Below are 25,924 nucleotides of genomic sequence, written 5' to 3' on the forward strand. Positions count from 1 at the left end.
TGCTATCTTAGAGTAATAATACTTGACATTTGTGTGATGTTTTATTCTTTTCAGTGAGTTCTCATGTAACATTTTGTTTGATTTGATTCCCTCAGTGGCCCGGTGAGGTAGCTACAGATATTTGTATTCCCAGTCCATAGCTGGGGAAAGTGAGGCTTCAGAGAGGGTGAGCCCATGGATCCTATATATTGTAAATAGAAAAGTTGGAGCTTTGGACTTGCCTTTCTGGTACACCTATCAACGTCTGCCAGACAAATAGAGAAGGAGGAATTTCATCCATTCATTCAACAAATACTTTTTGAGCCCATACTGTGTGCCAGGCTCTGCATTAGGCACTGGAGATACAGTAGAGAGTAAGCCGAAGAATACAGAAATGCACAGTCAGAAGTGTGGAAAGGTACAGATTTTTCCATGGGTGCCTTGTAGTTTTAGGAGAAATAGTGAAGACTATGGGAAATCTTTGCTGTGGCATGTTGTAGTTGGGGACCATGGTTTGAAGGTCAGTGGCTTTAGAGCTTTTGTCTAAGTGGATTGTCTTAAGTGAGTCTCTAAGCAATCCTGCGGGTGTGCTGGTACCTGCTAGGCATAGGTAGTCTAAGAGGAAGGAGAAAGGAAAACTTAAGGGGATAAATGATATAATAATACTAGGCAACATTTATCCAGTGCTTTCTATGTGTCAGGCACTGTCCTATATACTTAGAATATTAATCCATTGAATTCTTGTAACAACCCTATAAGGCAGGTACTAATATCACTCCTCATTTTACAGATGAGGAAACTGAGGCTCAGAGAGGTAAGAAACTTGCTCAAGATCACACACGTTGTGAGTGGTGGGGCGAGGATTGAAAGCCTGGACTCCCAGTCACCAAATGTGCTGCCTTTTCTAAATGGAGAAGAGTGAGGGAGATGGGAAAAGAGGAGAGGTGGAAAAGAGAAAAGAAAGGTGTGTGATACAAGCTCTTCTTTAAACACCAATATTGCCTTCCTAACTGCCAGGCCAGTGGCCTTTTCTGCCCGCTTCCTCCTGGGCTCCTCTGTGGCAGTCAGCCCTGCTGGTCAGTTCATTCTGAGCACTTGTAACCCTGCCCAGCTACTCTCACCTCTTGGAAGGAGTCTTTTCTTTTTTCTTGGCTGCTCTCTTCTTCCTTTTATCCTATAAATGTAACTGTTCCACAGCACTAGGCTGTCTGTATTCTGATCACTTTTATCATAATGTTTATTTTTTTAATTATAAAAATGATTTGTGCTTATTTTATTGACAATGTAGAAACTAGAGGAATAAAGAAGAAAACATAAAAGTCACTTATAATGACACTATCCAGAGATAGCCACTATTTACATTTGGATCTATTTTCTACCAATTTTTATACATATATTTCTGTATCCATGTGAATGTTTATATGTGTATACGGATATATACAAATACTGTTTTTACAATAATAGGATTCTATTATTTCTGTATAATACAGAAGATTTCCATTTTCATTCACTTAGTGTTTTATTGTGAATAGTTTCCCATTCATTAGGTATTTGAATACATAATTTTTAGTTGCTCTATTGTGTTCTAGCAAATGGATGTATCATAACTTATTCATCCATTCCACTGTCTGGGGGTATCATTTATTCTGTTACCAGTTTTTCTCAGGTAGAATCAATGTTGTGTTAAATGTCCTTTTTTTTTGGTGAGGAAGATTGGCCCTGAGCTAACATCTGTTGCCAATTCTTCCCTTTTTGCTTGAGGAAGTTTGTTGCTGAGCTAACATCTGTGCCCATTTTCCTCCATTTTATGTGTGGGATGCCCCCACAGCATGGCTAGATGAGCAGTACATAGGTCCGCACCCGGGATCTGAACCTGTGAACCCCGGGCTGCTGAAATGGAGCATGTGAACTTACCCACTATGCCACCAGACTGGCCTGTAAATGTCCTTATTTTTGTGAACATTACTTTTTATGCATATCTAAATCTTTAGAATAAAAACCTAGAAGTGGAATTATTGGGTCAAACACTATGAACATTTTTGAGGTTCTTGATGCATTTTGCTAAACTTTCAGAAGGTTTATATCAGTCTGTGTTTTTGAATATTTTCTCTCTAGGTTATTTTATCCATCTCCTCACTCTGTTATAGTCTCTTTCTCTATATAGACAGTCCTGACTTCCCGCCCCGCCCCTGCTCTTCATTTAAAACTATCTACTGCATGTTGCTCCTCACGGATCTCCCAGGGGTGCCTTGAACCTCACATATATAAAACCAAATTCCTTATCCCCCCCAGGCCAGTTCTTTCTTCTTTTGGTAGCCTCATTCTTCTGCTCGTTCAAAGCTCCTAAATTTTAGCTCTCCCTCTTCCAATCATTTGTCAGATTCTGACATAATTCCTAGAGTAGTGCTTCTCAAACTTACGCGTGCTTCAGAATTGCCTGGAGGGCTTGTTCAAGCACAGCTTGCTGAGCCTACCCCAGAGTCCTTCATCCAGTAGGTCTGAGATGGCACCAGAGGATTTGCATTTCTAACAAGTCCTCCACTCATGCTGATGCTCCTACCAGGATGACCCTTTGAGAACACTGTCCTAGGGAGTCTCATATCAGTTTTCCTGTCTGTTCTCACATGTGGAATATTTTAGTAAACTGTTAACTGATTTCCTCTTTGGAGGTCATTTACTCTCCAGCTTGTTTGTAAAGCCATATCAAACTTCCTAAAACACAGGTATGACCCTGTGATTGGCCTGCTCTAAAACCTTCAGGCTTTGTCCTTATACTCCCTGAATTGGGTTTGAACTTCTTCGTGTGGCGTGATCGATTATTATGGTATATCCATATAGCACTTTACAGGTTTTTTTAGTAGACTTTATTTTTTTGAGTAGTTTTAGGTTCATAGCAATACTGAGCAGAAGGTACAGGGATTTCCCATGTACCCCCTGTACTTTACAGTTTTCAGAGCACTTTCATATATAATCTTTTATCCAGGGTTTTCTATAATCTGATTGCAACCCATGTGGTCAGGTGAAAAAGGCATTTAGCAACAGGTTAGGAGTCTTGGGTTTTTCTTAATTTCACCTTTAACTGCAACCTTGAGTCCGTTTCTTCATCTGTAACATGGGAGGGTAGGATTGAAAGGTCTTGAAAGATTTCTTTTTACTGTATTATGCCTTTCTAACTTATCTTCCATTGCTCTTGCCAACAAAACCTACACTCCAGCTGGGCTGAGCTACTTACTAGTCTCCAAATATACTTTTTGTTTTCTGGCTCCACGCCTTTGCTCATCTGTTTCTTCCCCGTAGAATGCCCTCTTCTCTCTCTCTTTCACAGTCCTTTAAGGACCACCTCAAATGCCATCTCTTTGCACAGAGCCATGTTTGATCCCCTTCTCCTCATCCTTTCCCCTCTTTGATATTGCCTAACCTTTGGCTTGTAACTCTGTCCCTCTTATGGTGTATGTGACTTACTCTCATATAATGTTATTTATGTATGTTTCCTCTCTCCTGATAGATTATAAATTCTTTGAGGACAGGGAAGGCCTTTTTCATCACTATATTCACCCCTACCCTTGCCCTGTGCCTAGTCTGGTGCTTTGTATGCAGAAGTTATTCAGTAAATACCTGTAGAATGAACATGGGTGGTTTCAGGTGCCATTCATTAGCACCAGGGCTGTAGGTAGTTGGTCTCGTCTGTATATGGGATGACCTTGAATAAGCTTGACATTTAATATTGATATGGGAGAGCTGCTTATGCAGTTTGAAATGCTGGAATATGAGGATTCAGAAAGGCCAGCAGTTGAAAAGTAGTGTGACCCCCTTTATAGCAGATAGTAGTTGACATCAAAGTTTATGTATATGACAACTATCTTGGCTGAAAGGGATAGATGCTACAAGGGGATGGAACATGTCTCCTAAGCCACATTTGTGGTTTTTGTTTTTGTTTTTTAAACAGGGAGCCCATGGCCAAGATAGATGAAGGGGTGGTAGCCCCAGTGAGTGGAGGTGCTGCCCGACTCCGATTTTTCTCCATGAAGAGGACAGTATCTCAGCAGTCATTTGATGGTGTCTCACTGGACAGCAGTGGCCCTGAAGACCGGATTTCAGTGGACAGTGATGGCAGTGACAGCTTTGTGATGCTCTTGGAGTCTGGTAGGTGGAAGCAGTGCTGGGCAAAGTTACAGAAGTCTAGAAAAGGTCCTTTCTGCTGCCTGTATTCAGATTGTCAGGATGCAAAAGGAGTTGAGATTTGATAAAATAGACATTTTCTTAACCAAAACCAAAAAAGAGAAATTTTAGTGGCTTTATCTCCATATCTTCTAGGTTATTGGTTAGTACTTGACCTTTATCACAGAACGAGACTCAGACCAAAGGAGAGAGCATTAGTCTTACAGCCATGTAGCTGCAGCAGTAGAATTAGTTTTGTGGCTGGTGTCAATGATGTGTGTGTTTATTGTCTGGTTTTTTTTTTTTTTTTTGCCTAACTATGTATTTTATTATAAAATAACTAGGAGCTTTTTGTCTATGATAAAATGAGTAACTTTGGGGCTGGCCTGGTGGCATAGTGGTTGAGTTTGCCCACTCCACTTCAGTGGTTCAGGGCTCGTGAGTTTGGATCCCAGGCACAGACCTACATGTCACTCATCGAGCCACGCTGTGGCAGTGTCCCACATACAAAATAGAGGAAGATTGGCACAGATGTTAGCTCGGGACCAATCTTCCTCAAGCAAAAAGAGAAAGACTGGCAACAGATGTTAGCTCAGGGCCAATCTTCCTCACCAAAAGACAAAAACACAAACAAACAAACAAAAACAGACTTTTAGGAATTAGATCAATCACATCCAGAAGTTACACTTGTTTCTTCATTTTATTGAAATGGAAACTTTTTAAATGGTCCCCTAAGAATGTCTAAATGAAAATAAAAGAGAATGCACTGTTTCTTAAGCTGGGTGGTGTGTACCCATTTTTGTTTTGTTATTATTATTTTTAACTTATGGAAAATTTCAAATATGGACAAAAGTAGACATGAACCCTCATATAGCCATTACCTAGTTTCAGATATTAAGAACTCATGGCCATTTTTGTTTCATGTATACTTTTTCCCACTTCCCTCCCTCCCGTATTATTTTGAAGCAAATCCCAAACATTTTTATCCATAAATATTTTCAGTTGCATCTTTAGAAAATACAGACTTTTTTTTTTTTTTTTTTTGCTGAGAAGGATCCTCTTTATTCCCAAAGGACAATTAAAGGTCTTCAACATTAATCACACGCTGTTGCCAACCAGTCAGGGTGCAGATGGCAGTTAAAAGAATTCTTATGTTATGAAATGTCCTAGTGCCTGCTGGGCTGTGGGTGAGAGGCTGATTCTCACGTGAGAACTGTAAGCTGTTGAGCCCCCCTAAAAGTTCACCTCTCCCTCGGAGGCTCTCTGCTGCTAGCCTTCTGCATACTTTGCTGAGGACAGCGGCTCTAGATAAATCTTCCTGCTGCGTGACAGATTTGGTCTGTCAGTACTGCCATACGTCACCGGAGGGTTGGGATCCTCTATCAGGGGTTTTCCAAGGGCGGGACAGCTACCACTCCTCATATGGCTTCAGGTGCACTCTCTTGGCCTGCTCTGTGATGTCCAGGAAGTCCTTGTAGCAATTTCTGGCCATGACAGTGTACCGTGTGGCACAGCCTAATTCAGTGACCCTGGCTCTCGGCAGGTAGCCCGCCCAGCCAGGGATCGGAGGCTCCTGGAGAGGTTTCTTTATGTACTTGCATTCCAGACTCGTGGGGTGGTACTGCCGTTCGTACTGGTGCAGGGCCCGCAGGACCGTCTCCTCAGAGCAGATGGGCTTCAGTTTTGGGGCAGCGGCGACCGAGCAGTGAAATTCCTCCCTCTGGTCTTTATATCGCTGTGTGATCTCCTGGAAGGTTTTCAGACAGTGGGACATGTTGTCCTTGCTGGAGGTTCCCTCGCAGCTAAGGTATGGCACGAAGCCACTGTAGCCTGGTGTGATTGGCAGCTGTCTCATGAAGGTCTTGGAAGACTCCATGATTTCTCTCTCCCTGCGTCCCGCTCAGCGCCCTTCCGGGCATGAAATCCAGGGATTTGCCCACCACGTAGTTGGCCTCCGAAGCTGTTCTCCATTTTCGGTGCATGGTCTCCCCGAGCCGGGCGGGGCCCCTCTGGGTTTAGAAAATACAGACTTTTAAAATATTTAAAAAATTTTTTAAATTGGGGGGAAATACGCATAACAAAGTTTACCATGTTAACCTTTTTTTTTTTTTTTTTTTGGTGAGGAAGATTGGCCCTGAGCTAACATCTGTTGCCAATCTTCCTCTTTTTGCTTGTGGAATATTGGCCCTGAGCTAGCATGTGTGCCAGTATTCCTCTATTTTGTATGTGGGACACTGCCACGGCATGGCTTGATGAGTGGTGTATGGATCTGTGCCCAGGATCCAAACCTGTCAATCCCAGGGCACCACATCAGGCCACGTGCACTTAATTACCATACCCCCGGGTTGGCCCTGCATCTTAACCATTTTTAACTGTAATTCAGTGGCATTAAATACTTTCACATTATTGTGCAACCATCACCACTATCCATCTCTAGAACTCTTTTCATCTTGCAAAACTGAAACTCTGTGCCCATTAAACAATAACTCCTTGTTCCCTCCTCCTCCAGCCCCTGGCAACCACCATTCTGCTTTCTGTCTCTGGATTTTGACCTCTCTAGGAGCCTCATATAAATGGAATTATACAGTAATTGTCCTTTTGTGACTGGCTCACTTCACTTAACACAGTGTCCTCAAGGTTCATTCATATTGTAGCACGTGTCAGGATTTCCTTCTTTTTTAAGGTTGAATAACATTCTGTTGTATGTTTATATCACATTTTGTTTGTCCATTCGTCCTTCCATGGATACTTGGGTTGCTTCCACTTACAGACTTTTTAAAAATGTGACCAAATAACCATTATCACACTTTCAAAATTAATAATAATTCCTTAAATTCATCAACTATCTAGTTAGTCTTCAAATTTCCAGTTGTCTCATAAATGTCATAAATGTTTTGTTTTTACAGTTGTCATTGTTTTTAGAGGTCGGATTTGAACAGGATATTTTGATTTTTGAACTCTTTTGTTGTCTTTCTTGTGCAGAGTCTGGTCCAGAATCTCTTCCGCCAGGATCTCTTCCCCATGCCCTGGCCAGTGCTGGTGTTCAGGGGAGCCCTGTTGTGGATAGTTATGGCCAGGGGTCACCAGAGGCCAACAGCTCAGCCTCACCCAGTGGAGAAGACCTCAATCTTCACCCGGTCAGCTGCTCTACTTTCTTCTCTACAGAGGGTAGGCTCTAGGCTGGAAGCCTGGGGCTCAGCTAAGAGAGTCTCCTTTTGCAGGTCTCAGTTCTGGTCCTGAAGGTGAATGAGGTGTCTTTTGGGATTGAGGTACGTGGCGAGGACCTGACTGTGGCCCTGCAAGCAGAGGAACTGATGCTCCAGCAGCTGGGCACCATGGGACTCTGGCAGTTTTTGCATGGACAGTGCCCAGGTGAGGATGGCAGCCGTAGCTTAACTTGCTCCTGTCACTGTGTTCCAAGGGCAGCTGCCCTAGGGCCAAACCCTTGGCCCTTCTCTCCAGCAGCCATCGGGGGAAGATCTCCAATGAAGCCCCCTTCTTCCAGGGATCCTCCCAGAGCTCTTTGTGGGGCTTTGCATTCAGTAGGCTATTCTCCATCTTGACTTCCCAGCTGCTCCTTAAGCTTATACATGAGGACAGCGTCCACTTCTTTGTGTGGCTGCTAATATCAAACTATGGGGACTTCTGTCATTCAGATTCAATCCTTTGATGTGAATTATCATTTATACTTTAAAAGATGACAGGAAAAATCTGGGCTTATGCCCAGAATTTATTTCTTTAAATATTGAGTAGATAATAAACAATACTTAAAAATATATGTAAGGTATAAAATAATAACCATACAGTGAACCTACCACCCAGTTTAATAACTAGAATAGTACCATTAACTTTAAAGTCCCTCGGATCCCCTCTCCTGACCCTTCCTCTGCCTCTCACCTGTCCCAGGCAATCGTATCCTGAATTTTGTGTTTGTCATTCTCTTGCTTTGCAATTCTTCCAAGTGTGTTTGTATCAATATATTATTTAGCTTTACAGGTTTTCGAGTTTTTCTAAATGGAATTACAGTTTATATTCTTTTGTGATATGCTTCTTTCAAGAAAATGATATTTTTCAAATTCTTCTAGGTTGTTGAGTTAGATTTAATTCATTCATTTTTCATTACAATGTGATATTCTATTGTATAAGTATACTTTTTGCTTTTTAAAAAATAGCTTTATCGAGGTATAATTAGCATACTATGAAATTCATTCATTGTAAGTGTACAATTCTATACATTTTAGTAAGTTTACAGAGTTGTGCAACCATCCCCATTGCCCCCACAATATCTCTTGTACCCATTACAGTCCTCCCTCGACATCCACGGGGGAGTGGCTCCAGGACCCCCTATATGGCAAAATTCACAGTGTTCAAGTCCCTTATATAAAATGGCATAACATTTGCATATAATGTATGCACATTCTCCCATATACTTTAAATCATCTCTAGATTACTTATAATACCTAATACAATGTAAATGCTGTGTATATAGTTGTTATACTGCACTGTTTAGGGAATAATGACAAGAAGAAGAATCTGTACGTGTTTAGTACAGACACAACCATTCTGGGCCTTTTGATCTGTAGTTGGTTGAATACATGGATATGGAACCTATAGATATGGAGGGCTGACTGTATTCTCTTTACTTCTTCAGTCTGTTCTGAACAGACATTTGAGTTGTTTCCAGTGTTTTTGCTATTTCAAATATGGTTGCCTGTCTCCTGTTAGGCACGTTGGAGAGTTTCTCCAGGGTTATATTCCTTAGGGTATAATTTCCAGGTCATTAGGGTAGGTATAATTTTAACTTTACTGGATAATACCAATTTGTTTTCCAAAATGGTTGTACCATTTTGCAGTTATATAAGTACGCAAGTTGTTCCATATCCTTGGTTACACTTGATATTGTTTTTTATGGAGTTTTGAGGAGATTAGCATAGATCGTGCTTGGCTTTATCAGAGAAAGGTGAGAAGACCAAGACTTGGAGAAAGGAAGGGACATTCAGATTTAGCAGAGTTGAGGTCCTGTGTTTTAAGAGCTTTCTCTTAGCCATTAGCCCAGTGCCTCAGATTCAAAAAAGGGCCAGCTTTTTATTGGTCCTTAACCTCCCTTCCACCATGAGAGGCATTATAGCAAGGTAGCTAAGCCCACAGTCTTTGCAGTCAGGCTGCTTGTGTTCAGATCCTATCCTTGGTACTTTCAAGTTGTGTGACTTTGGGAAAGTTATTCTCTGTGCCTTAGTTCCTTCATCTCTAAAACGGGAATGATGATAATACTTTTGGCATAGGGTTTTATAAATATTAAATGCATGTATAGAATATTTCCTGGCTGTTAATCTGGCTGTTGTCTTTTTTCCCAAAGGTCCAAATTTTCAGGAATCCTCAACTTTGAAGTCTGAGCACATCAGGCCAGCTGTGGGCCTTCGCTTTGAGGTGGGGCCTGGTGCAGCGGTTCATTCCCCCCTGGCCATACAGAACGGCTTCCTGCATTTCTTGCTTCGTGACTGTGATCTTGAGCTGCTCACCTCGGTGCTCAATGGCCTGGGGCCCTTCTTGGAGGATGAGGAGATCCCAGTGGTAGTTCCCATGCAGATTGAGCTCCTGAACTCCAGGATCACCCTACAGGTGAGAAGATCTTTTGATTTTTTACCCTAGAGTTTGTCAGGCAAGGAATTCCGGCAGTGACGGCTGTTAACCTCTCCCCTTGTTACTGTAAAACATGGTGAGGATCAAGTGAGGAAATGCATATCAGCCTTCTTTGTCAGTATTATAGTAGTACACAAATGTGTGTTGCTGTCAGAAAGTCCTGGGTTCAGGTGAGAAGACCTTGTCTCTAGCACTTGCCTTGTCTTTGGCATGCAGCATGACTATGTTCAAGCCCACTAGGTTATCTGATCCTAGTTCCACCATCTCTAGAATGAGAGAGACTCAGTTATGCCTTTCACACCTTGCAAGAATGTAGGGATAAACATGAGGTAAAAGTGCTTTAAGCTGAATGGTAGAAGCACCGGTTGTCACCTAAACTGCCCTGAGCTGCGTGGGGGCATCATGCGGTTTCTCTTTCCTGCAGGATGATATGCCCCCCATCTATCCGACGTCACCAGGCCCTATCCCCATCACTCTGGCTGTGGAGCATGTTGTGCTGAAGCGGAGTGATGATGGTGTGTTCCACATAGGTGGTAAGTTGGGCCTGTCAGCCCCCAGCTTCTCTGCCTTTTTTTTCCTGTAAGGGAATAGGTGACAACTAGGAATTGTCTGCATGTTGGCAGCAGTTTGTCATTTAGGACCTTTACTTTTTTTCCAGCAGCTGCTCAGGACAGACCATCAGCTGAAGTACCTAAAAGTGAGAAGAGGCAGCCTCCAAAAGAACAGGTGTTTCTGGCGCCCACAGGGGAGGCTTTCGGACAGCAGGTGAGGACCTAACTGAGCATCACCTTTCCCATAAACCCTCAGGGGCTGTAATCACAGAAGCTGGTAAAACCCAGAGGGCTGAAAAGGGAGGTTGTGCTGTACACAGCTGGGTGGTTTGGGCTCCGGTCACCTAGCCGCAGCTTCTGGAAGTGCTGAATAGAGCTGTAAGTCAGAAGCTGGAGGTGAGTCGTTGCTGATCACTTATTCCACCTGTTGCTGTCCCTGTACCTCCTGAACTCTCAAGAGGAGATCAGGCTTTTAGAAAAGATCTAGTTGGGTTCTCTTGATCATTGACCAAACTTGTGGATTTTTCTGTTTGAATTCTTCCTCCTTTTCCCTTACTGGATGTTTTCGCAGGGTGTGTTGCCTTATTCATTAACTGTGACTGACTTACTGTTCCTCAGGTGAAAGAACTGCCTGCCCTGCAAAAGGAACTGATAGAAACTAAACAAGCATTGGCTGATGCCACCCAAGATAAAGAAAAACTTCTTCAGGAGATTAGGAAATATAACCCCCTCTTTGAGCTCTGAGAGCAGCAGCTCAGCCATCTGTGCCAAGGAGAGAGGAAGGAGATCACCAGCAATAGCACCACCTGTGACAGAAGGCACCGTCCAGTGTTGAATAAGTCGGCTAAGGACACCAGAGGGACTGGAGGAGAGTGCTCATCTCACTCCTTGTGGTGTTCTTTCTACTAGCTGTTCTAACTTGGATGGAAGGCAGGCAAAGCATGACCACGTTCCAGGAAACTGGGGGCAGCTTTGCGCGTGGCTCAAGCATCATGTCTTGCCTGTATACAGCTTCTGGCCCTCTGCACACTAGGTGGAATCTTCTTGACACTGTAGGGCCATTTCACCGCCTGGTTTCATGGCAGAGACATTTGCTTCCTCCACAGCCTGTGTCAACAAGGCAAAGTACCCACCTTCCTCAATCACCCACAGAGCCACCAAAGATTCTATGTCCCAGAGCTTCCTGTAGCAGACCTGGAAAGTTCTGGGCCTGAGCTTTGACTACGGTAGTACGGTGGAACAGCAAACAGCCAGCGAGGCGGGAGCCAGGAGAGGCACAAGAATAAGAGAGACCTGGACTCGGTCTTTTTTCGACAGGGAACCAAGCTCTTATCATCTTGGCTGATGTTCCAATCAGATTCTTCAGGGTTAAGCTTCCTTTCTGTTAGACTTTCATCGTGATGCTGTGGTAGAAAGTAAACAACAGTAGCAGCTCGGTTGTATCCTCTTTCCCTTGAATGACACAATTTATTTGAAATTTAAATCAAGAAAAAAATATTCACTCTGAGCTTGGTTGAAGGTGTGATGTGGTAGGGATCAATGGGGGAGCTTGGTTCCAAGCCCCCGTTGCCCACCTCGAGTCCTGTCTCTCTTCCACAGCTGCACTTCCGAGGTGGTCTCCTCTGTCTGCCTGGGTCCCTGGCACATCTGCTTTCCCAGCGCCATGGCTTTCTGCCCGCACTCCCTCCTTAGCACTTGCTGGTTGGGGAGCGGCAAATGTGTTTTACAGTGTAACATAAACATCTCAACCTTTTGCCTCCCACCCCTTCTATCACTGTGGCTTTTTAAAATCATGTAATTTTGACTTAAGTGAAAAAAACAGCAACCCTTCAACCTAGCGAGGTTTTGCCCCTGCCCTATAAAAGAGCTATTTTCCTTTCCTCCCTAATTCTTCTCCAGCACTCCCCCTTCATCTGTACTGCTCTGTGACGCACTTCAATTGTGTTGACGGGACAGAAGTTCATCAGCTAACTCCCCTTGAATTGGCAAGATGGTAAAATAGTGATTTATGTGTCACTAAAGCCTTAGTTACACATGACCTATTGAAGGAAAGATAAAATGGTCTCCTTTATGAGAAATCATGCCTGACTTGTATATTCTAGTTTTTTGAGGATAAAAAGAAACAGGCATTTACAAAGGAACAAGATCTAATTTGTTCAGACTTTTAAAAAATTTTGTCAAGGTTCTTCACTAAGGCAGTTTTAAAAATATCAGTTAGTGTGAGATTGTGGGAATTTTTGTCATGCTTAGGAAACAACTTAGAGACTTAAGAATAAACATCTTTCTGAAGAGAATGGTAACAGGAAGTTTCCTATGGGTTGATGCTTGGTTTAACCTTATTTAAGATTTGTCTAAATAACTCGAAAGTAGGATATAGTGCAATCAAATGTCATTATTTACAGGCAGTGAAAGGTAAACCAAACAACATTTAAAAAAGAAAGGCAGAACCACAGAAGGGTCACAAGCTGGGCTGTGAATACTTAGGAAAGAGGTTCGGTGTGGCTAAGTGTAAAGTAACGCACTTATGGAAGAATCAGCAACCGAAGAGGCAGCGAGCTGTCAGAACTCAGGGGAGAAACCTAAGCATTGCTGAGAGGGAGGCGGGGTCAAAGTGCTGCTGTGGCAAGAAGCCCAAATGCATCATCAGCAAGGGTACATGGAGACACAACAGAAAACAGATGATGTCTTAAATTATCTGTGCACCTGTAGTGACCTTATTTGCAAAATATATGGTGAAGGGAGGGAAGGTCCAGAGAACAGCAAAAATTGTCAGGGAGCAGAGGTACTTCCACATGAGGACACATCTTTAAAATGTTGGCTCCACTTTTGGAAAGATAAAGCTGAGGGTAGTGTTAGATCAAATATCCTGTCAAGAGCAGGGACATGTTCACCAGGTCCTGAAATACTAGCCCTAGGGCTCTACCTCATAGCCTAAGGTAACAGAAAGCACTTCTGCAAATCAGAAACTTACGGAGCTCACTGTCCAGGAAGTGGTGCTGGCAGAAACTATGTATGGGTGCAGAAGGTTTAAGAGGAATCCTTGTATGGTGGCCTGCCAAAAGGAATCATAGAAAACGAGGGCTATTTGGTGATATACAACTGAGAGGAAACTGCATCCTTCCACAAACTGCCCCTTAGTGCTTCTCTCACAGGCAGAATGGTCAACAAAATGGATCACTGGTCCTCTCAAGTATGGTATTTCTGATGTTCTTGGAGGGGGGAGGAGAGAGATCCAGCAGCCAGAAACTAGAATTATTCAATCTTAGGCTCCCCTGAATTGGTTTAAAATCACATTCTGATTCTCTTTCCTTCCCTTCCTTCCCTACCCACCATATCTGTCTGGCATTCCTCCATGCAAAGAAAATGTCTAATGGGCGTTCCTTGGTATACCCTCACCGTAATTAACCTTGTGCTTGGCCGGGGGCAACAGAAACAAATCTAGCGAGCACCAAGGCGAGTCCCTTTCACCAGAGCTCAGTCAGCTTTCTGAGCTCTCTGGAGCTCTTGTCCATGTGGACAAATGGAGCCCTAGAATTTCTGACTTCCCTTATGTGGCAGCTTTGACCACTGTGTGATGAAATCCTCCCCCAAGAAATGTGGTAGGTGTCATCGTCCCACGGAATTTTAGTAAAAAACATCTTGTATAACTTTATACTCCTATTCATTGGAAGAAGGAAGACTTTTTCATAATAAAGAAATGTGTACTGTTTGGTAGTCCTCAGGATAAATGTAAAAGAAAAAGATGGAAGGAAAAATAGTGTCAGCTCCTTTGGACTGCTTATGATTTCTGCCTTGAAGCTCTAAGACTCTGAACAAGAAATAACAATACCTCAAGAAAACGTCTGGAGTGATAGCAACACTCTCTCTCAAAGACTTCAGCCACTGCACACCACCATTTCAGCTGTGAAGCTTTATGACTACACGTCATCTGTGACTGTCTCGAATTCCTGTTTACACGGCGGTACTGGAGATATGCTTTAGTGCATATGGACTGGATTAAACCTCTCTTTGCTGAGCTGCAGGGATGCTTATCAATCTTACATTGTTTTCAACTCACTGGAATAATTTAGTTTCTTTGACTTAAGATGGGAGTGCGCTCTCTGCTCATGATGGCTGCTTTATTGCTGTATGTTTAATTTGACCCTCATTTTGCCATGGGCCTCAGGCTTTATGTACCTTTTTCATGGTTTTGAAAGGAACGGTTCCTGTATGTGGAATATACAAGGGATAAACACCACCCCTCACATACCCTGTGCTTAAATGCTTCCATTTAATCCATTTACATTTGTTTTCCCTTAGGCTAGTTCAGGTGGGTAGTGGAAAGAACATAGTTTGAAGCATTGCCATAGTGATACTGGAACTTTCCTTTCAAACCTTTACACTAAGGGTTTGTTTTTTTTCTCCTTTATTTAATACTTGCCTAAACTTCTAAAGTCAGTTATAGTAACATCACAAAACTGTGGAAACTGAACATTGCTGCATAAGCCAGTGGGATGACACCTGGTTATCTGAGAACTGCAAAAGCTGTTTCAGTGCCTTGTGATTTACCATAGTCATCAGTGTTTCACGAGATTCTGGTGTGAGGTACTCTCCTGTCAGGGACTATGGCCTTCACCCAGATCGTCCCCTTCTGCTAGCATACGTATGCTCCGATTCACCTCTGGGTAGTTCTTACTGAATGGGGATTACTTTCCCTAGCTCTTAAAACAGACACAGGGGCATCACTCTTGGAGAATCTTAAACTGTGAGGTTTTGCTAAGTGGCCAGACTTGGGATGTGAACTTTCTCCCTTGTTATTTGTAAGTTTCAGCCTTATCCAATATCTCAGATTGCAGTAGGTATAGTTTTTATGACTGTTTAAAAAATTCCTGTTAGAGCTGAGGCAATATTTTTTTTCCAGTTTATTAGTTTTTGGTTAAGATTTAGCCTGAGTCTTACAGCATTTCTTTGTAGAATGCCCCACTGAAGTGTCTTCTCCATTGGCTAAGTACATGTCTAAAGCCACGAGTTTTAATGTAAGGTACTAAAAGCCAGATTTGCCCAACTTTGTGAGTCCAAGCTGTTTCCCCCACTCAGGGTGCTAAACAGAATTGGAATCTTTACTAAGTCATGCTCAGGAAAGCTTCAAAAGAGAACAGCTTCCAAACCCTTCTCCCTATGACACTGAATGACAGAGGAGAACAAATTCTTGGGGATCGCCAATTGTATACAGTAGCCTTATTACTGCTAATCACTGTCAATAAAAGGTCACTCCATTCCCCTCTATTTGAGGAAAACAATGAGAATGTATCTGATGAACTGGAATACTGGTCAGTATTGGGAAATTTTAATGTTGCAATATCTAATCAAACCTTGAGTGTACTGGTTCTGTGAACCACCTGAAAAAAGCAAATTAAACTTATTAAACAGTATTGGTTGTGGTATATCTGTTTATAGGAATCTGAAATATATGGACTTTTACATTGTTTTTAAGTGCTTTAAGTACTCTATTATGAGATAAAATTTTAATAGTTCTAGTAGAAAATGGGAAGGGTTCAAATTTTCACAAAAAAGCCAAAGCTAGTTTTACTCTGGTACCAAAAAAGAATGATGAACTTCTCCCCATTCCACCCAGCGAGACACAAAATGAAAACACATATGGCAAGTTGGAAAACAGTTTAATGATCACTCACCAAAATGCACAGCAGAATCTTAAATGTTTACAGGGACAAACTATTACACCTCCTGCTGTCACCCTGTCCTTCGTGGTAGAGTATCACAAGCAAAAATTTCCGGTTGTTTCATCCACTTAAAGCCAGATGTAAGAAACAACCGAAGTCGTAGCAACTTCAGGCTTCAATGTGAAACCGTCAAAGCTCTCTTGGAAAGGTTTTCTCGCTGAAAGCAGCTCCCTTGTCTAGAAGATGCTTAAGGCCCATGTACCTTTCTTCTTCCAACTAGCCAAGAAACAGTTAAATGCTTCAAAATGCCTTAAGAGGTCCCAATATTTAGTCAAGGCAAGTGTGAAACAGGCTGCATGCCTTCTTCTAGGTGCAACGAATATCAGAGTTTTGAGAAAGACATTAAAATCATCCTGAAATCCTTGGAGGACTGAGATACTAAAGCACCAGTGCAGAAAGTCTCATGCAACAGGAAGTCTGGAACCAGTGCTTCTTCCTTCAGCACCAGGCCTTTCTAGGCTTTGGTCTAGAAGAAGATGATTTTTTTGTGCTTCGAGTTGGGGATTTGCCCCTTTGACTTTAACCTCCGAACAGCCTCCCTCATGTGTTTAGGTTGCAGTGGTGGCATTTCTCCCCACTTCTCACACACATCCAGTGCTAAACAGAGGGCAAGGAGAGTTTCATCATCACACAAAGGCTTATTAATTACAATCCTTTTGAGTCCTGTAATTCTCATTAACTCTTCTTAAGCTTGCTAAGGAATGCTATAAAATGTATCATGTTAGCTTTAGTATAATATCCCATATTAGGCTTTATTGTAGAAACAGTTTAAAACTTATCTTCTGCTTAAAAAAATAAAACATTTCACTAGCTAGAGATTAGCAACGGGCAACAGCTAGGTTCTTGATGAAGAGGGGGGTGGTTCTGAGGGGTCATAAAGTCAGGGACAACTCCTCACCATACCACACTGGTCAGCCCCAGTGATTGGTTTTCTTGTATCTTTACTTTTGGCAGCAGAAATGAGCAAAGGCCATTGGAGAAAAAAAAAAGTCTGCTTCTGTCACCCGGGCTGAGGACAGGAATCAGGAAGGGAGATTTCCTAGGTTTCCTTGCCTCCTAGCATTGAAACTTTCAAGGAATAATGGTCATGCTCTCCTGAATACAAGGCTCCCCCGTTGGTCAACTTCTAGTGTTAATGGAAACTACCACAGGTGCCTTAATAATTCCCTCAGTATAGATATTCTTGAAAATCAGACCACTACAGGTTCAATCCAGTATTTATACCAACACTACTCACCTTCTTCTACCACCTCCCCGACGAAAACCTTGGAAATACCAGACATAGCAATAACGACATTCTGAGACACAGAGGTGCCAGTGATGGACTGGATCAGCTTGAAAGAAGGACAGAGACTCTGTGATTACGGTAGTCAAGGACTGGCTTTGGAACACAGTACCCATAAGAGCTCTGCACTGAAGAAGTCTTTACTAAAGGCTGGATGCTGAAATTTTGATTATCAAAACAAGGGTTCAGGTGTATAATGACCTGTTATGTTTGTTGAGACCCTATCTCTGGAATACAAAACTGCAACTGGCCAGGTTATTGAGGGGCATGTTATTTTTATTTTCCCATCTAAATGATCCACCGACTTGCCTAACACTTCACTTCAAAATGCCAATGGATATAGCTCTTGAGTTTAGTTCAGTTCTCACAGCTGATGGAAATGACATGTGGTAGTCCACCCTTACCCTTTTAATGGCTGCCTTAGGGAAAGCTGACCGGCGATACATTTCATAACGGTTCAGCTGCTCCTCCGAAAAAGAAGAAACCAGGATTCTAGACAAAGATTCAGGTTAATTAAGTTCACTTATAAAATTGAATGCTTAAGATATATTATTACATCAATAAAAGTCTCAGACAATTAGAAAATAAATTTCCAAGGGGTCAATAGTATTAGGGTTAGTGCTTCTGAGGAATGAAGATAAAGTATTTCTACACTTAAGGAATTTGAGAATAACTGAAACACAACTTCCTTTCTCACTTTATTAAGAACAAAAACCTAAACAATTTTGGGTCACTGTACCATACTATTTATATATAGATTGTGTTTTCAGCATTAGGCTCTCTCTCCCCATAATGCTACCTTACTACATTTACTAATATATAAATTTATATTCAAACAGGTAGTTTTCAACATTAACAGACTTAGGGGGAAATATACAGATAATATATAGAAAAGAGTTAATACTTTTAATACATAATTAATCCAAATGAATGAAAGATGGCCATACCAGTTTTAGAAAATGAGCAAAGGCCATGAACAAAAAATTTATAAAAATACCAATGGCCAATAAATATAGAGGAAAAAAAATTAATCTTCACTATTAACTAAAGAAATTAAAATGATAAAGAAACAGGATAACATCTTTTATAAACCAGACAGACAAGTAAGAAAAAGAATGGTATTAGTGAGGATAGGGGGATACAAACTCACACATGCTGGTAGAGTGGGAAGTGGAAAAGCCGTTTTTGGAGAAGAATTTGGAAATATGTATGAAAATCTTTTGAAAATGTTCATATTGTTTGAATTAGCAATTTCACTTCCGGGGCTTTATTTTAGGAAGTAAATGGACAAGTATGCAAAGATGTGTTTAAAGATACTCATCATAATGTTGTCAAAAGAAAACAAACAAAACCCAGAAGAGCTACAGGGATTGGTTAAATTATGGTTCATCCACATAATGGAATACAACGTAGCCATTACAAATGATGATTTATGGGCATATTTACTGACATGAGAATATTTAGCTATACATATCAAACATTAAAAAAAAATCTGAAAAGGTACATACCCAAATATACACCCTGGGTAAACTCTGGGTGATGGGATTATGGGTAATTATTTTTTCTATTTATCTGTATCCTCTGAATTATTTGCAATGAGCCCATACTATTTTACAATCTAAAAACATAATGAGGCCATCTCCATTTTGCAGAAAATTATGACCTAGACGTATAATTATTGACATGGAAAACATTCATCATACATAATGTGTAAAACAGGTTACAAACAATCTTTATCATCTTTGAAAATTTTAATTTTATTTATAGATAGATATATATGTATAGAAAATATCTTGGAGAATATATATCAAAATATTAACAGTGCTTATCTTGGCAGTAAGGTGATATTTTTCTTTTTACTTTTTTATATTTTCTATAATGTAACAATGTATTAATTGCTTTATTTTCTTTTGAGTTTAAAAAGAAAAAAAATTTAAAGGCCAAGAAAAATGTATTAACTTTGCGTGGTTAAGTTAGAGCCTTGACATGGGGAAAGATCAGAAGTGACTTACTGCATCTTTTGAATCTCATCTTCGTCCACTTTCTGCTTCTTCTCTTTCTTGTCTTTGGTGTCTATTTTCAGTTTTTTGGCTGCGGGAGTAAGTAGTGACGAGTCTTCCCTTTCAACTGCTCTTAAATCTGAGATGTCCTGACTCTTGAGCTGGAAGATGAAAGAAACCCTCTTACATATTTGGCCTACCTTCCAGACGTGGGCAAGGTAAGAAGACATCGTTCTCATCACCACACAACAAATCCACTTACTCAGCAGTTTTTTGGTTCCAGGTACTGGCTGTACCATCAAGGGTAAGAAGTTTATAGCCCAGCTGCGGAAAGAGAACCAGCTAAATACTCCAGCTTTCCAGTTTAACTATGATCATAGCTCCAGAATTTGTTTACAAGGGCAATAAAATGCCAAGGATCATGATGCTGGAGCTCACTCTCCTGACCTCATTCTTGAGAGGCGATGTCAAAAAAGTCCTCTCTCTTCAGCCAGCTCTTCTGTCTCTCAATCTACAGACTGAGTCCATGTGGAAAGAGTATTAAAAAGGAGGCACCTTCTCATCAAAACAGTGTTTCCTTGAATCTGGAACTTTTAAGTGAGCTTCTCCTCACATGTAGTGCTTTTTTCTTCCTTTATTTCAATTCTACTGTATCATGCAAATATTTATTTCCCATTACTAGACTGACAACTTTTTTTTTTAAAGATTGGCAACTGAGCTAACAACTGTTGCCAATCTTTTTTTTTCTGCTTTTTCTCCCCAAATCCCCCCAGTACATAGTTGTATATTTTAGTTGTGGGTCCTTCTAGTTGTGGCATGTGGGATGCCGCTTCAACGTGGCCTGACGAGTGGTGCCATGCCCGCGCCCAGGATCCGAACCGGTGAAACCCTGGGCCTCCGAAGGGGAGCGCAGGAACTTAACCACTTGGCCACGGGCTGGCCCCTAGACTTTTTGAAGATAGGTTTATCTCTTATTATTCCTCTTTCCCCACACAAGCATTTAACATTGTTTTACTCATGCTACATGTTTAATGTCTGTTTAATAACAACAAAAAAAATCAAAATCCAAACTTCATCCCCTCCAACTTAAGAGAGAATCTAAGGATACAAAAAACATCATTAATGGGATTTAACCTCTAGTTTCCTTAAAGAGGAACTCACATTTAAACTCATACAGGAATATGAGGGGTAGGTGAGCGAGAAGGTAGTATACCTTTAACGACCTTTTCAATTTCTTCTCTAGTCACTGATTTATACAAGTTTTCTGACCTCTTTGTGCTTCAATTTTGGTGATTCATTTTTTCCTTAAAAATGAGCCATTTTTCTTAGATTTTCAAATTTATTTGGCCTAAACTTGAACATTACATTTTCTTATAACTTTAAAGATTTCCATATCAGTGCCTTTGGCCATTTCTTATTTCGTAATGTTTTGCATTTACATTTCAAATACTCAGGTCTTTCTTTTATCATTTCTTATGTTTTTAAGCGTTAACTCATTAATATTTACTTTTATCCTCATTGAGTCCTTGTTTCTATATTCTGGTTTATTTTGTTCTTTTTCTGGTTTCTTGAGTTGGGTGCTTATTTTTAACATCTCCTGTTTGTTAATAAAAATATGTAAGGATATGAATTTTTCTTTAAATAAGGTTTTGGCCAAATCCCATAGGATTTGATGTGCTGTTCTTTTTGTTAATTTCTTTAATCTAAGGGCTATTTAGAAAACAGTTTAAAATGTGCAGGTTTCCTTTTTGAGGAAGAGTGGGGGTGGGAGAAGCTTTTTGTTATTAATTTTGGGTTTATTACACTGTAACAAACAGGATGTGGCCTATTATGATTTCTACTTTTTAAGAATTTATATTTTTATTTGTGGTCTGGTATATGATCAATTTTTAAAATTGTTTCAGAAGCATAAAAAAAAACAATTTTATCTTCTGTTGGGTGCAAATTTCTGTATGTAGTGAGCTCTCTGTTGGACTAAGCTAATTATTATTCAAATCCTTTTTGTCCTGCAGAGATCTGCTTTAAAGGTTCCTTCTTAAAATAGTTTTGTGACATTTTTCACTTTTTCTATAAGTTCTTGCTTTATATATTTGGATGCATGGGGCCAGCCCAGTGGCGCTGTGGTTAAAAGTTCACACATTCCACTTTGGCGGCCAGGATTTGCTGGTTTGGATCCTGGGTGCCGACCTATGGACCACTTGGCAAGCCATGCTGTGGCAGGCGTCCCATATATAAAGTAGAGGAAGATGGGCATGGACGTTAGCTCAGGCCCAGTCTTCCTCTGGGACTGGCCTGAGTTAATGTGCATGCCCATCTTCCTCAGCAAAAAGAGGAGGATTGGCGGCAGATGTTAGCTCAGGGCTAATCTTCCTCAGAAAAAAAAAAAAATATATATATATATATATATTTTTTTTTTTTGATGCAACTTTATGCTCTGAAAGGTTGTTTCCATCTAATCCAATGTCCTCCCCCATAATCTCTTTAAGTCCCTTATAGCTCAAAGACCCCAAGACTCTATCTCTAGAAATCCAGCCCAGAGAACGCTGAGATTTTGGTCCCCCGACTGATGCTCAGCTAGGCAACACCGCTGAGCTCTGAGGTAGCACAATTAATGGGTTTGGTGTGTTTATGCTAATAGAGACCCTTGGACATTAGCACCCAGGTCACTGGTAGCAGTTAAATGTTTCAAGAAGATAAAAACGTGACTAAACCAGTAACCCCCTCAAAGTCTCCCTTTAATGACTCTGTGGCCTATAACGACAAATTTATGCTTAAGCAACATCTAAAAGAAAACATATTGCGGTGAAAGGGGTACTAGGAATCCAGGGTTCTAGTTCTGCACTTAGTCTCAGCGTGCCCTCAGATCCCAATTTCCTCACCAGGAGAACCAAGAGTCCATTTAAAATTCCCTTAGAAGCAGCTTTAACACCTAAGGGCAGGGATTAAAAATATTAACCCAGTGCTTGGGTCTCTGGAACCGAACCAGCACTATAGTTTTGTCTCCTCCCTTCAGTCGCCCCCGCGATTGCAGATCTAGAGGGAGTCAGTGATTTCGAGTTACCTTAGCTCAGGCGGGACCAACTAGGAAGCCGGTCGAGCAGCCAGTACCACAATCTCGAAGTACTCCTCCGGCCTCATCCCCATATCCCTCCCTACCTCGCCTTCCTCAGCCGCGGCTTCTTTCAAGTCTCCATCCCCGTCCCCGTCAGTTTCCTCCGGGATTCCGTCCGTGTCAGCAGCCCCGGGCCCCCCGGGAGCAGCGGCCGTCTCATCTGACTCCCCCGTCTCTCCACCTTTTTCCGCGGGCGACTCGCAGGCATTATCCATCGCGGCTACAAGGAGACGGGAGAGGAGATCGCGGCGCTGTCAGGCTCGGGAGCTCGAGCCCGCGCGCGGCACATCGGCCCAGGAGCTTACTTCCTGTCGTCGCGCTGCGATGACATCACCCCTACTGCTCCTCGGGAGGGTCATCGTGAGGCGCGCGTCGAGGACTTCAGGGCTCCGTTTTAACTCTGATTTGGTGGCGGTGCGGAGAGGGAAAATTGAGAGTATGGAATTCACTTGGTGGATTTTCCACCCTGCGAAACCAGCATTTGTACAGGAGAGCTGTGTTGTTTACTGAAGGACTTCATTTTCCTTTCTGCCTTTCAAGAACGCAATGTCAGTTAACTCCTTCCTTAATCCGTTTTCCTCAGTCAAGTTCGGGGACCGGAGAAAACTCAATCCCGTTGTACGCCCTTGTCGCGGGATGCGGCTACCTGGTAAACCCTTAGTCGGGAGCTCAAATAGGTTTCAATGGACGGAGACTGCGGGCCTGTGTTTGCATGGAGTTGCCAGCGTTCCTCTTCTGTTCCTCAAGCACCTTAAAAAACAAAAACATATAGCTTGAACAGAATTTATCCAGTCCACAACTGTTAAGCGCCTACTCCGAGCCAGGAACAGTGCTAGTACCAGAAACAAAACAGATACAGTTTCTACTCAATTAAATGATTTTTCCAATTTACCAGTACTCAAGATCAGGGTCAGTTTCACAAACCTGACTTTTTATGTCAGTCTGGCTAATCTCATCAAAAGAAAGAGGAAACAAATCCTACCGGGAGGGAGATCTTTCCTTTGAATGTTTCACATTAACGAACCGTTTCGGGAATTGAGAGCACGAAGCGAGGATATTTCTATTTTAAAATTTTCCTCTCTTGCCTCATTGAGGTACGGAGGGGAGTATTTTACTCACTTCTGTATCACTGGGGCCCCACACCCATTACATGTTCAATTCTTGCGTGCTGAAAGAATGCACTTGGAAATGCAGGTGCGCGTTACCATACTTCTCTCTTTGTTTCTACACAGCCTGGGTGAATTACCGTATTTCCTGTCCTGTGGGCTCCCAAAACCTCAGAGGAGGGAGCGCACTTCGGGAGGTGCATACAGGTGTGCTCAGTTCGTCCCTTTCTCCCTGTACAGCCAGTGCCCACATGGCGCCGTCCTCTTGCCCCTGGAGGCCTAGCTCCTCCCTGGGGGGTCCACTTCGCCCAGACCACAGCCACCTGCGCCCGCCCGCCGGGCCCCGCCCAGCTAGGTGGGCACGGGGCGGGGCGCGGGGGCGCGGTGACGCGTGACGCCGGATCCCGGAAGTGACGCGTGCGTGTGGGGGGGACAGGCGGGGGGGGAGGGGGGTGGTGTCCCCGGCCGGTTTGGGGGGTGCGTTGCCCGGAGACGGAAAGTTTGGGAGCCGGAGCGGGCTCAGCGGCGGCCCCGGGAAGGGCGTCCAGGGGGCGGCTGCCCTGGGGATGGGGAAGGAGCAGGAGCTGCTGGAGGCGGCCCGCACCGGGCACCTCCCGGCCGTGGAGAAGCTGCTGTCCGGGAAGCGGCTCTCCTCAGGCTTTGGGGGCGGCGGCGGCGGGGGCGGCTCCGGGGGGGGCGGCGGCGGCGGCGGCGGCGGCGGCCTGGGCTCCTCCAGCCATCCCCTCTCCAGTCTGCTCAGGTGGGTAACGCGCCGGGGCCGGGCAGCCGCCTGGAGACCCCCTCTCCCCCGCCGGTCTCCTGGCTCCCCAGAGAGGTCGGGGCTCCTGAGACCCCGGCGGGGTGGGTTTGCGGGGCTCCCCGGGGCGAGGGCAGGCGGCCCGCCGACCGGGGGCGCCGGTGCGTGTCCGCGCGGCGCCGGGCTCTCCTCGTCTCGCGTCCTGACCGGCTGCGAAGAATGGTGGGAGTGCCCAGGTGGCAGCCTGCGCCGCATGGCACAGCCCGGCTTCACCCGCGCCCGCCGTGGGGTGCCGGCGGTCGTGTCTCCCGAGCGTCTTGAAAGCAAAAAATGTTTGTGTATTTTTTAAATCTCCCTCACCTCCTGCAGAAACTCCCACGCCTTGCAGAATCGCGCGGCTCTCGGAGGAAATTCTCCTGATTTCCTTCTTTTGGGAACTTGGAACCTTCCACCAGGCTCTGCAGGATCTGGCTTTTGTTGTTTATATTAAAATTGCCTCTGGATTTATCAGGTTCCAAGTGTTCTTTTTTGAGCCCCTCTTGTGCTTGAAGCTCAAATTCGAGTTCCTTGTAGCGAACCTCCTTGGCTTAGTCGAAGTGGCATATGCAGGATTCATCAGGGGGGTTATTCATCAAGAATAAAGCTTGAGAAAGACTTGTTTAGGAAACTGAGGGATGCCTTAAACTTTCCCAAGGTCTGTTGTTAAAGTAAACACTTGAATCTGGAGCTCTGAGGATTGAGAGAAAAAGGTTACTTTTGTGTGACTTGGAGGGAGAATTGGAGGTGCTTTGTCAGTGTGAGTAAAATGTGTTGGTTCAGCAGCACTTTCATAGCCTGTTTTCTTTTCCTTCCTTGTTCTTCTGAGGTTTTTAAGAAGTGGAAGTTCATTTAGAAATGGCTTGGTTTGCTTTTGTTCCCCATTAGTTTATGTAACTTCAGTTTGAGTGAGCTTGGAGCAAAGAAGCCCAAGGCTCTAATAAATCGTTAGATATTAAGCACTGAGTACAAACCCAGGTCTATATGGGAAGATATTAAAAAGCAGTATAAGAAAAGAGCTCTCCCCACGAGTTCTTTTGGGGAGGTGAAACCCAGTACTGTTTGCTGCGATTTCTCCAGCCTCTAGAACAATGCTGTCACATAGTTGCTACTCAGGATTTGTTGAATAAAAGTATCAATTAGAGGATGATAAATTTCGGAATAAATTGATAGTGGTCCTCACTGTCACTGTTAGTAGTTCAGAGAAATGAGACATCGCTTTGGAATGAGATGGAGATCAGGGCTTCCGGGAGGAGGGGACTACAGCTGGCTTTGAAAGATGGGAGGATTTGGGGAGGTGAAGGACGATGAGAGTGTTCCAGGCGGGCACACGATGATCAGAGGCACAGAAGTGGGAAAGGAGACTTCTTTGGTGCCAGTGCGGCACTAGAAGAACTTCCTGCCTGGAGCCTTGAGTGGTTGGGCGTGATATAGGGAAATAATAATGGATGGGCACACTTCCATCGTTCAGAGTGACTTAGTCTTTCTCATGTTTATATTCCCGGTCCCTGGGTCAGTGCCTGACAACTCAGAGGTGTTCAATAAATGTGCTTTGAATGCATGAATTGGGTTTTGACTCT

At 43.0% G+C, this 25,924-nt stretch overlaps 4 protein-coding genes across 22 annotated transcripts in view; 2 read left to right on the forward strand and 2 right to left on the reverse strand.

Moving 5' to 3' along the window:
- The window catches only part of BLTP3A (bridge-like lipid transfer protein family member 3A), a 71,558-nt gene extending 55,819 nt beyond the window's left edge, over positions 1 to 15,739 (forward strand). Inside the window, exons 15-21 of one of the 2 annotated variants that reach the window (XM_008522724.2) lie at positions 3,926 to 4,122; positions 7,120 to 7,274; positions 7,359 to 7,509; positions 9,494 to 9,756; positions 10,202 to 10,310; positions 10,439 to 10,542; positions 10,947 to 15,739. In XM_008522724.2, coding sequence (XP_008520946.1) covers positions 3,926 to 4,122; positions 7,120 to 7,274; positions 7,359 to 7,509; positions 9,494 to 9,756; positions 10,202 to 10,310; positions 10,439 to 10,542; positions 10,947 to 11,072 — 1,105 coding nt within the window. In that variant the 3' untranslated portion in view covers positions 11,073 to 15,739. Of the gene's footprint in view, positions 1 to 3,925; positions 4,123 to 7,119; positions 7,275 to 7,358; positions 7,510 to 9,493; positions 9,757 to 10,201; positions 10,311 to 10,435; positions 10,543 to 10,946 lie in introns of both variants that reach the window. The other variant, XM_008522723.2, reaches the window with a different exon arrangement.
- LOC103552606 (sperm-associated microtubule inner protein 5-like) lies at positions 5,411 to 6,142 on the reverse strand. Its single transcript, XM_008522722.2, has one exon. It carries the CDS (start codon positions 6,011 to 6,013, stop codon positions 5,546 to 5,548), a length of 468 nt encoding a protein of 155 aa, XP_008520944.1. The 5' UTR covers positions 6,014 to 6,142; the 3' UTR covers positions 5,411 to 5,545.
- Positions 15,740 to 15,968: 229 nt separating the features above from the next.
- TAF11 (TATA-box binding protein associated factor 11) lies at positions 15,969 to 25,353 on the reverse strand. Of its 3 annotated transcripts, none has more exons than XM_070585955.1 (6): positions 24,669 to 25,353; positions 22,490 to 23,195; positions 19,346 to 19,494; positions 17,738 to 17,825; positions 17,286 to 17,382; positions 15,969 to 16,645 (listed from the first exon to the last, which is right to left on the reverse strand). In XM_070585955.1, exons 2-6 carry the CDS (start codon positions 22,658 to 22,660, stop codon positions 16,515 to 16,517), a joined length of 636 nt encoding a protein of 211 aa, XP_070442056.1. In that variant the 5' UTR covers positions 22,661 to 23,195; positions 24,669 to 25,353; the 3' UTR covers positions 15,969 to 16,514. The 3 variants fall into 3 exon arrangements, with proteins under 3 accessions (XP_070442056.1, XP_008520935.1, XP_070442057.1); XM_008522713.2 differs by lacking the exon at positions 24,669 to 25,353 and adding an exon at positions 23,692 to 23,988; XM_070585956.1 differs by lacking the exon at positions 24,669 to 25,353 and adding an exon at positions 23,565 to 23,796.
- ANKS1A (ankyrin repeat and sterile alpha motif domain containing 1A) overlaps positions 24,118 to 25,924 on the forward strand; it is a 178,517-nt gene continuing 176,710 nt past the window's right edge. For all 16 annotated transcript variants that reach the window (XM_070585881.1, XM_070585883.1, XM_070585882.1 and 13 more), the window contains exon 1: positions 24,118 to 24,311. In XM_070585881.1, coding sequence (XP_070441982.1) covers positions 24,118 to 24,311 — 194 coding nt within the window. The remainder of the gene's footprint in view (positions 24,312 to 25,924) is intronic.

Source organism: Equus przewalskii, chromosome 19 (genome assembly GCF_037783145.1).
Source record: "Equus przewalskii isolate Varuska chromosome 19, EquPr2, whole genome shotgun sequence".
NCBI lineage: Eukaryota > Metazoa > Chordata > Mammalia > Perissodactyla > Equidae > Equus > Equus przewalskii.

Excerpts from the sequence above, each read along its gene's own strand:
- LOC103552606 (XM_008522722.2), bottom strand. The coding sequence starts at position 6,013 with ATGGAGTCTTCCAAGACCTTCATGAGACAGCTGCCAATCACACCAGGC.
- TAF11 (XM_070585955.1), bottom strand. The coding sequence starts at position 22,660 with ATGGATAATGCCTGCGAGTCGCCCGCGGAAAAAGGTGGAGAGACGGGG. Across the intron at positions 17,383-17,737 it reads CTAAGGCAGCCATTAAAAGG|CTGATCCAGTCCATCACTGG; the intron begins GTAAGGGTGGAC and ends CCTTCTTTCAAG. Across the intron at positions 16,646-17,285 it reads CGGGGAGGTGGTAGAAGAAG|CACTGGATGTGTGTGAGAAG; the intron begins GTGAGTAGTGTT and ends CCCTCTGTTTAG.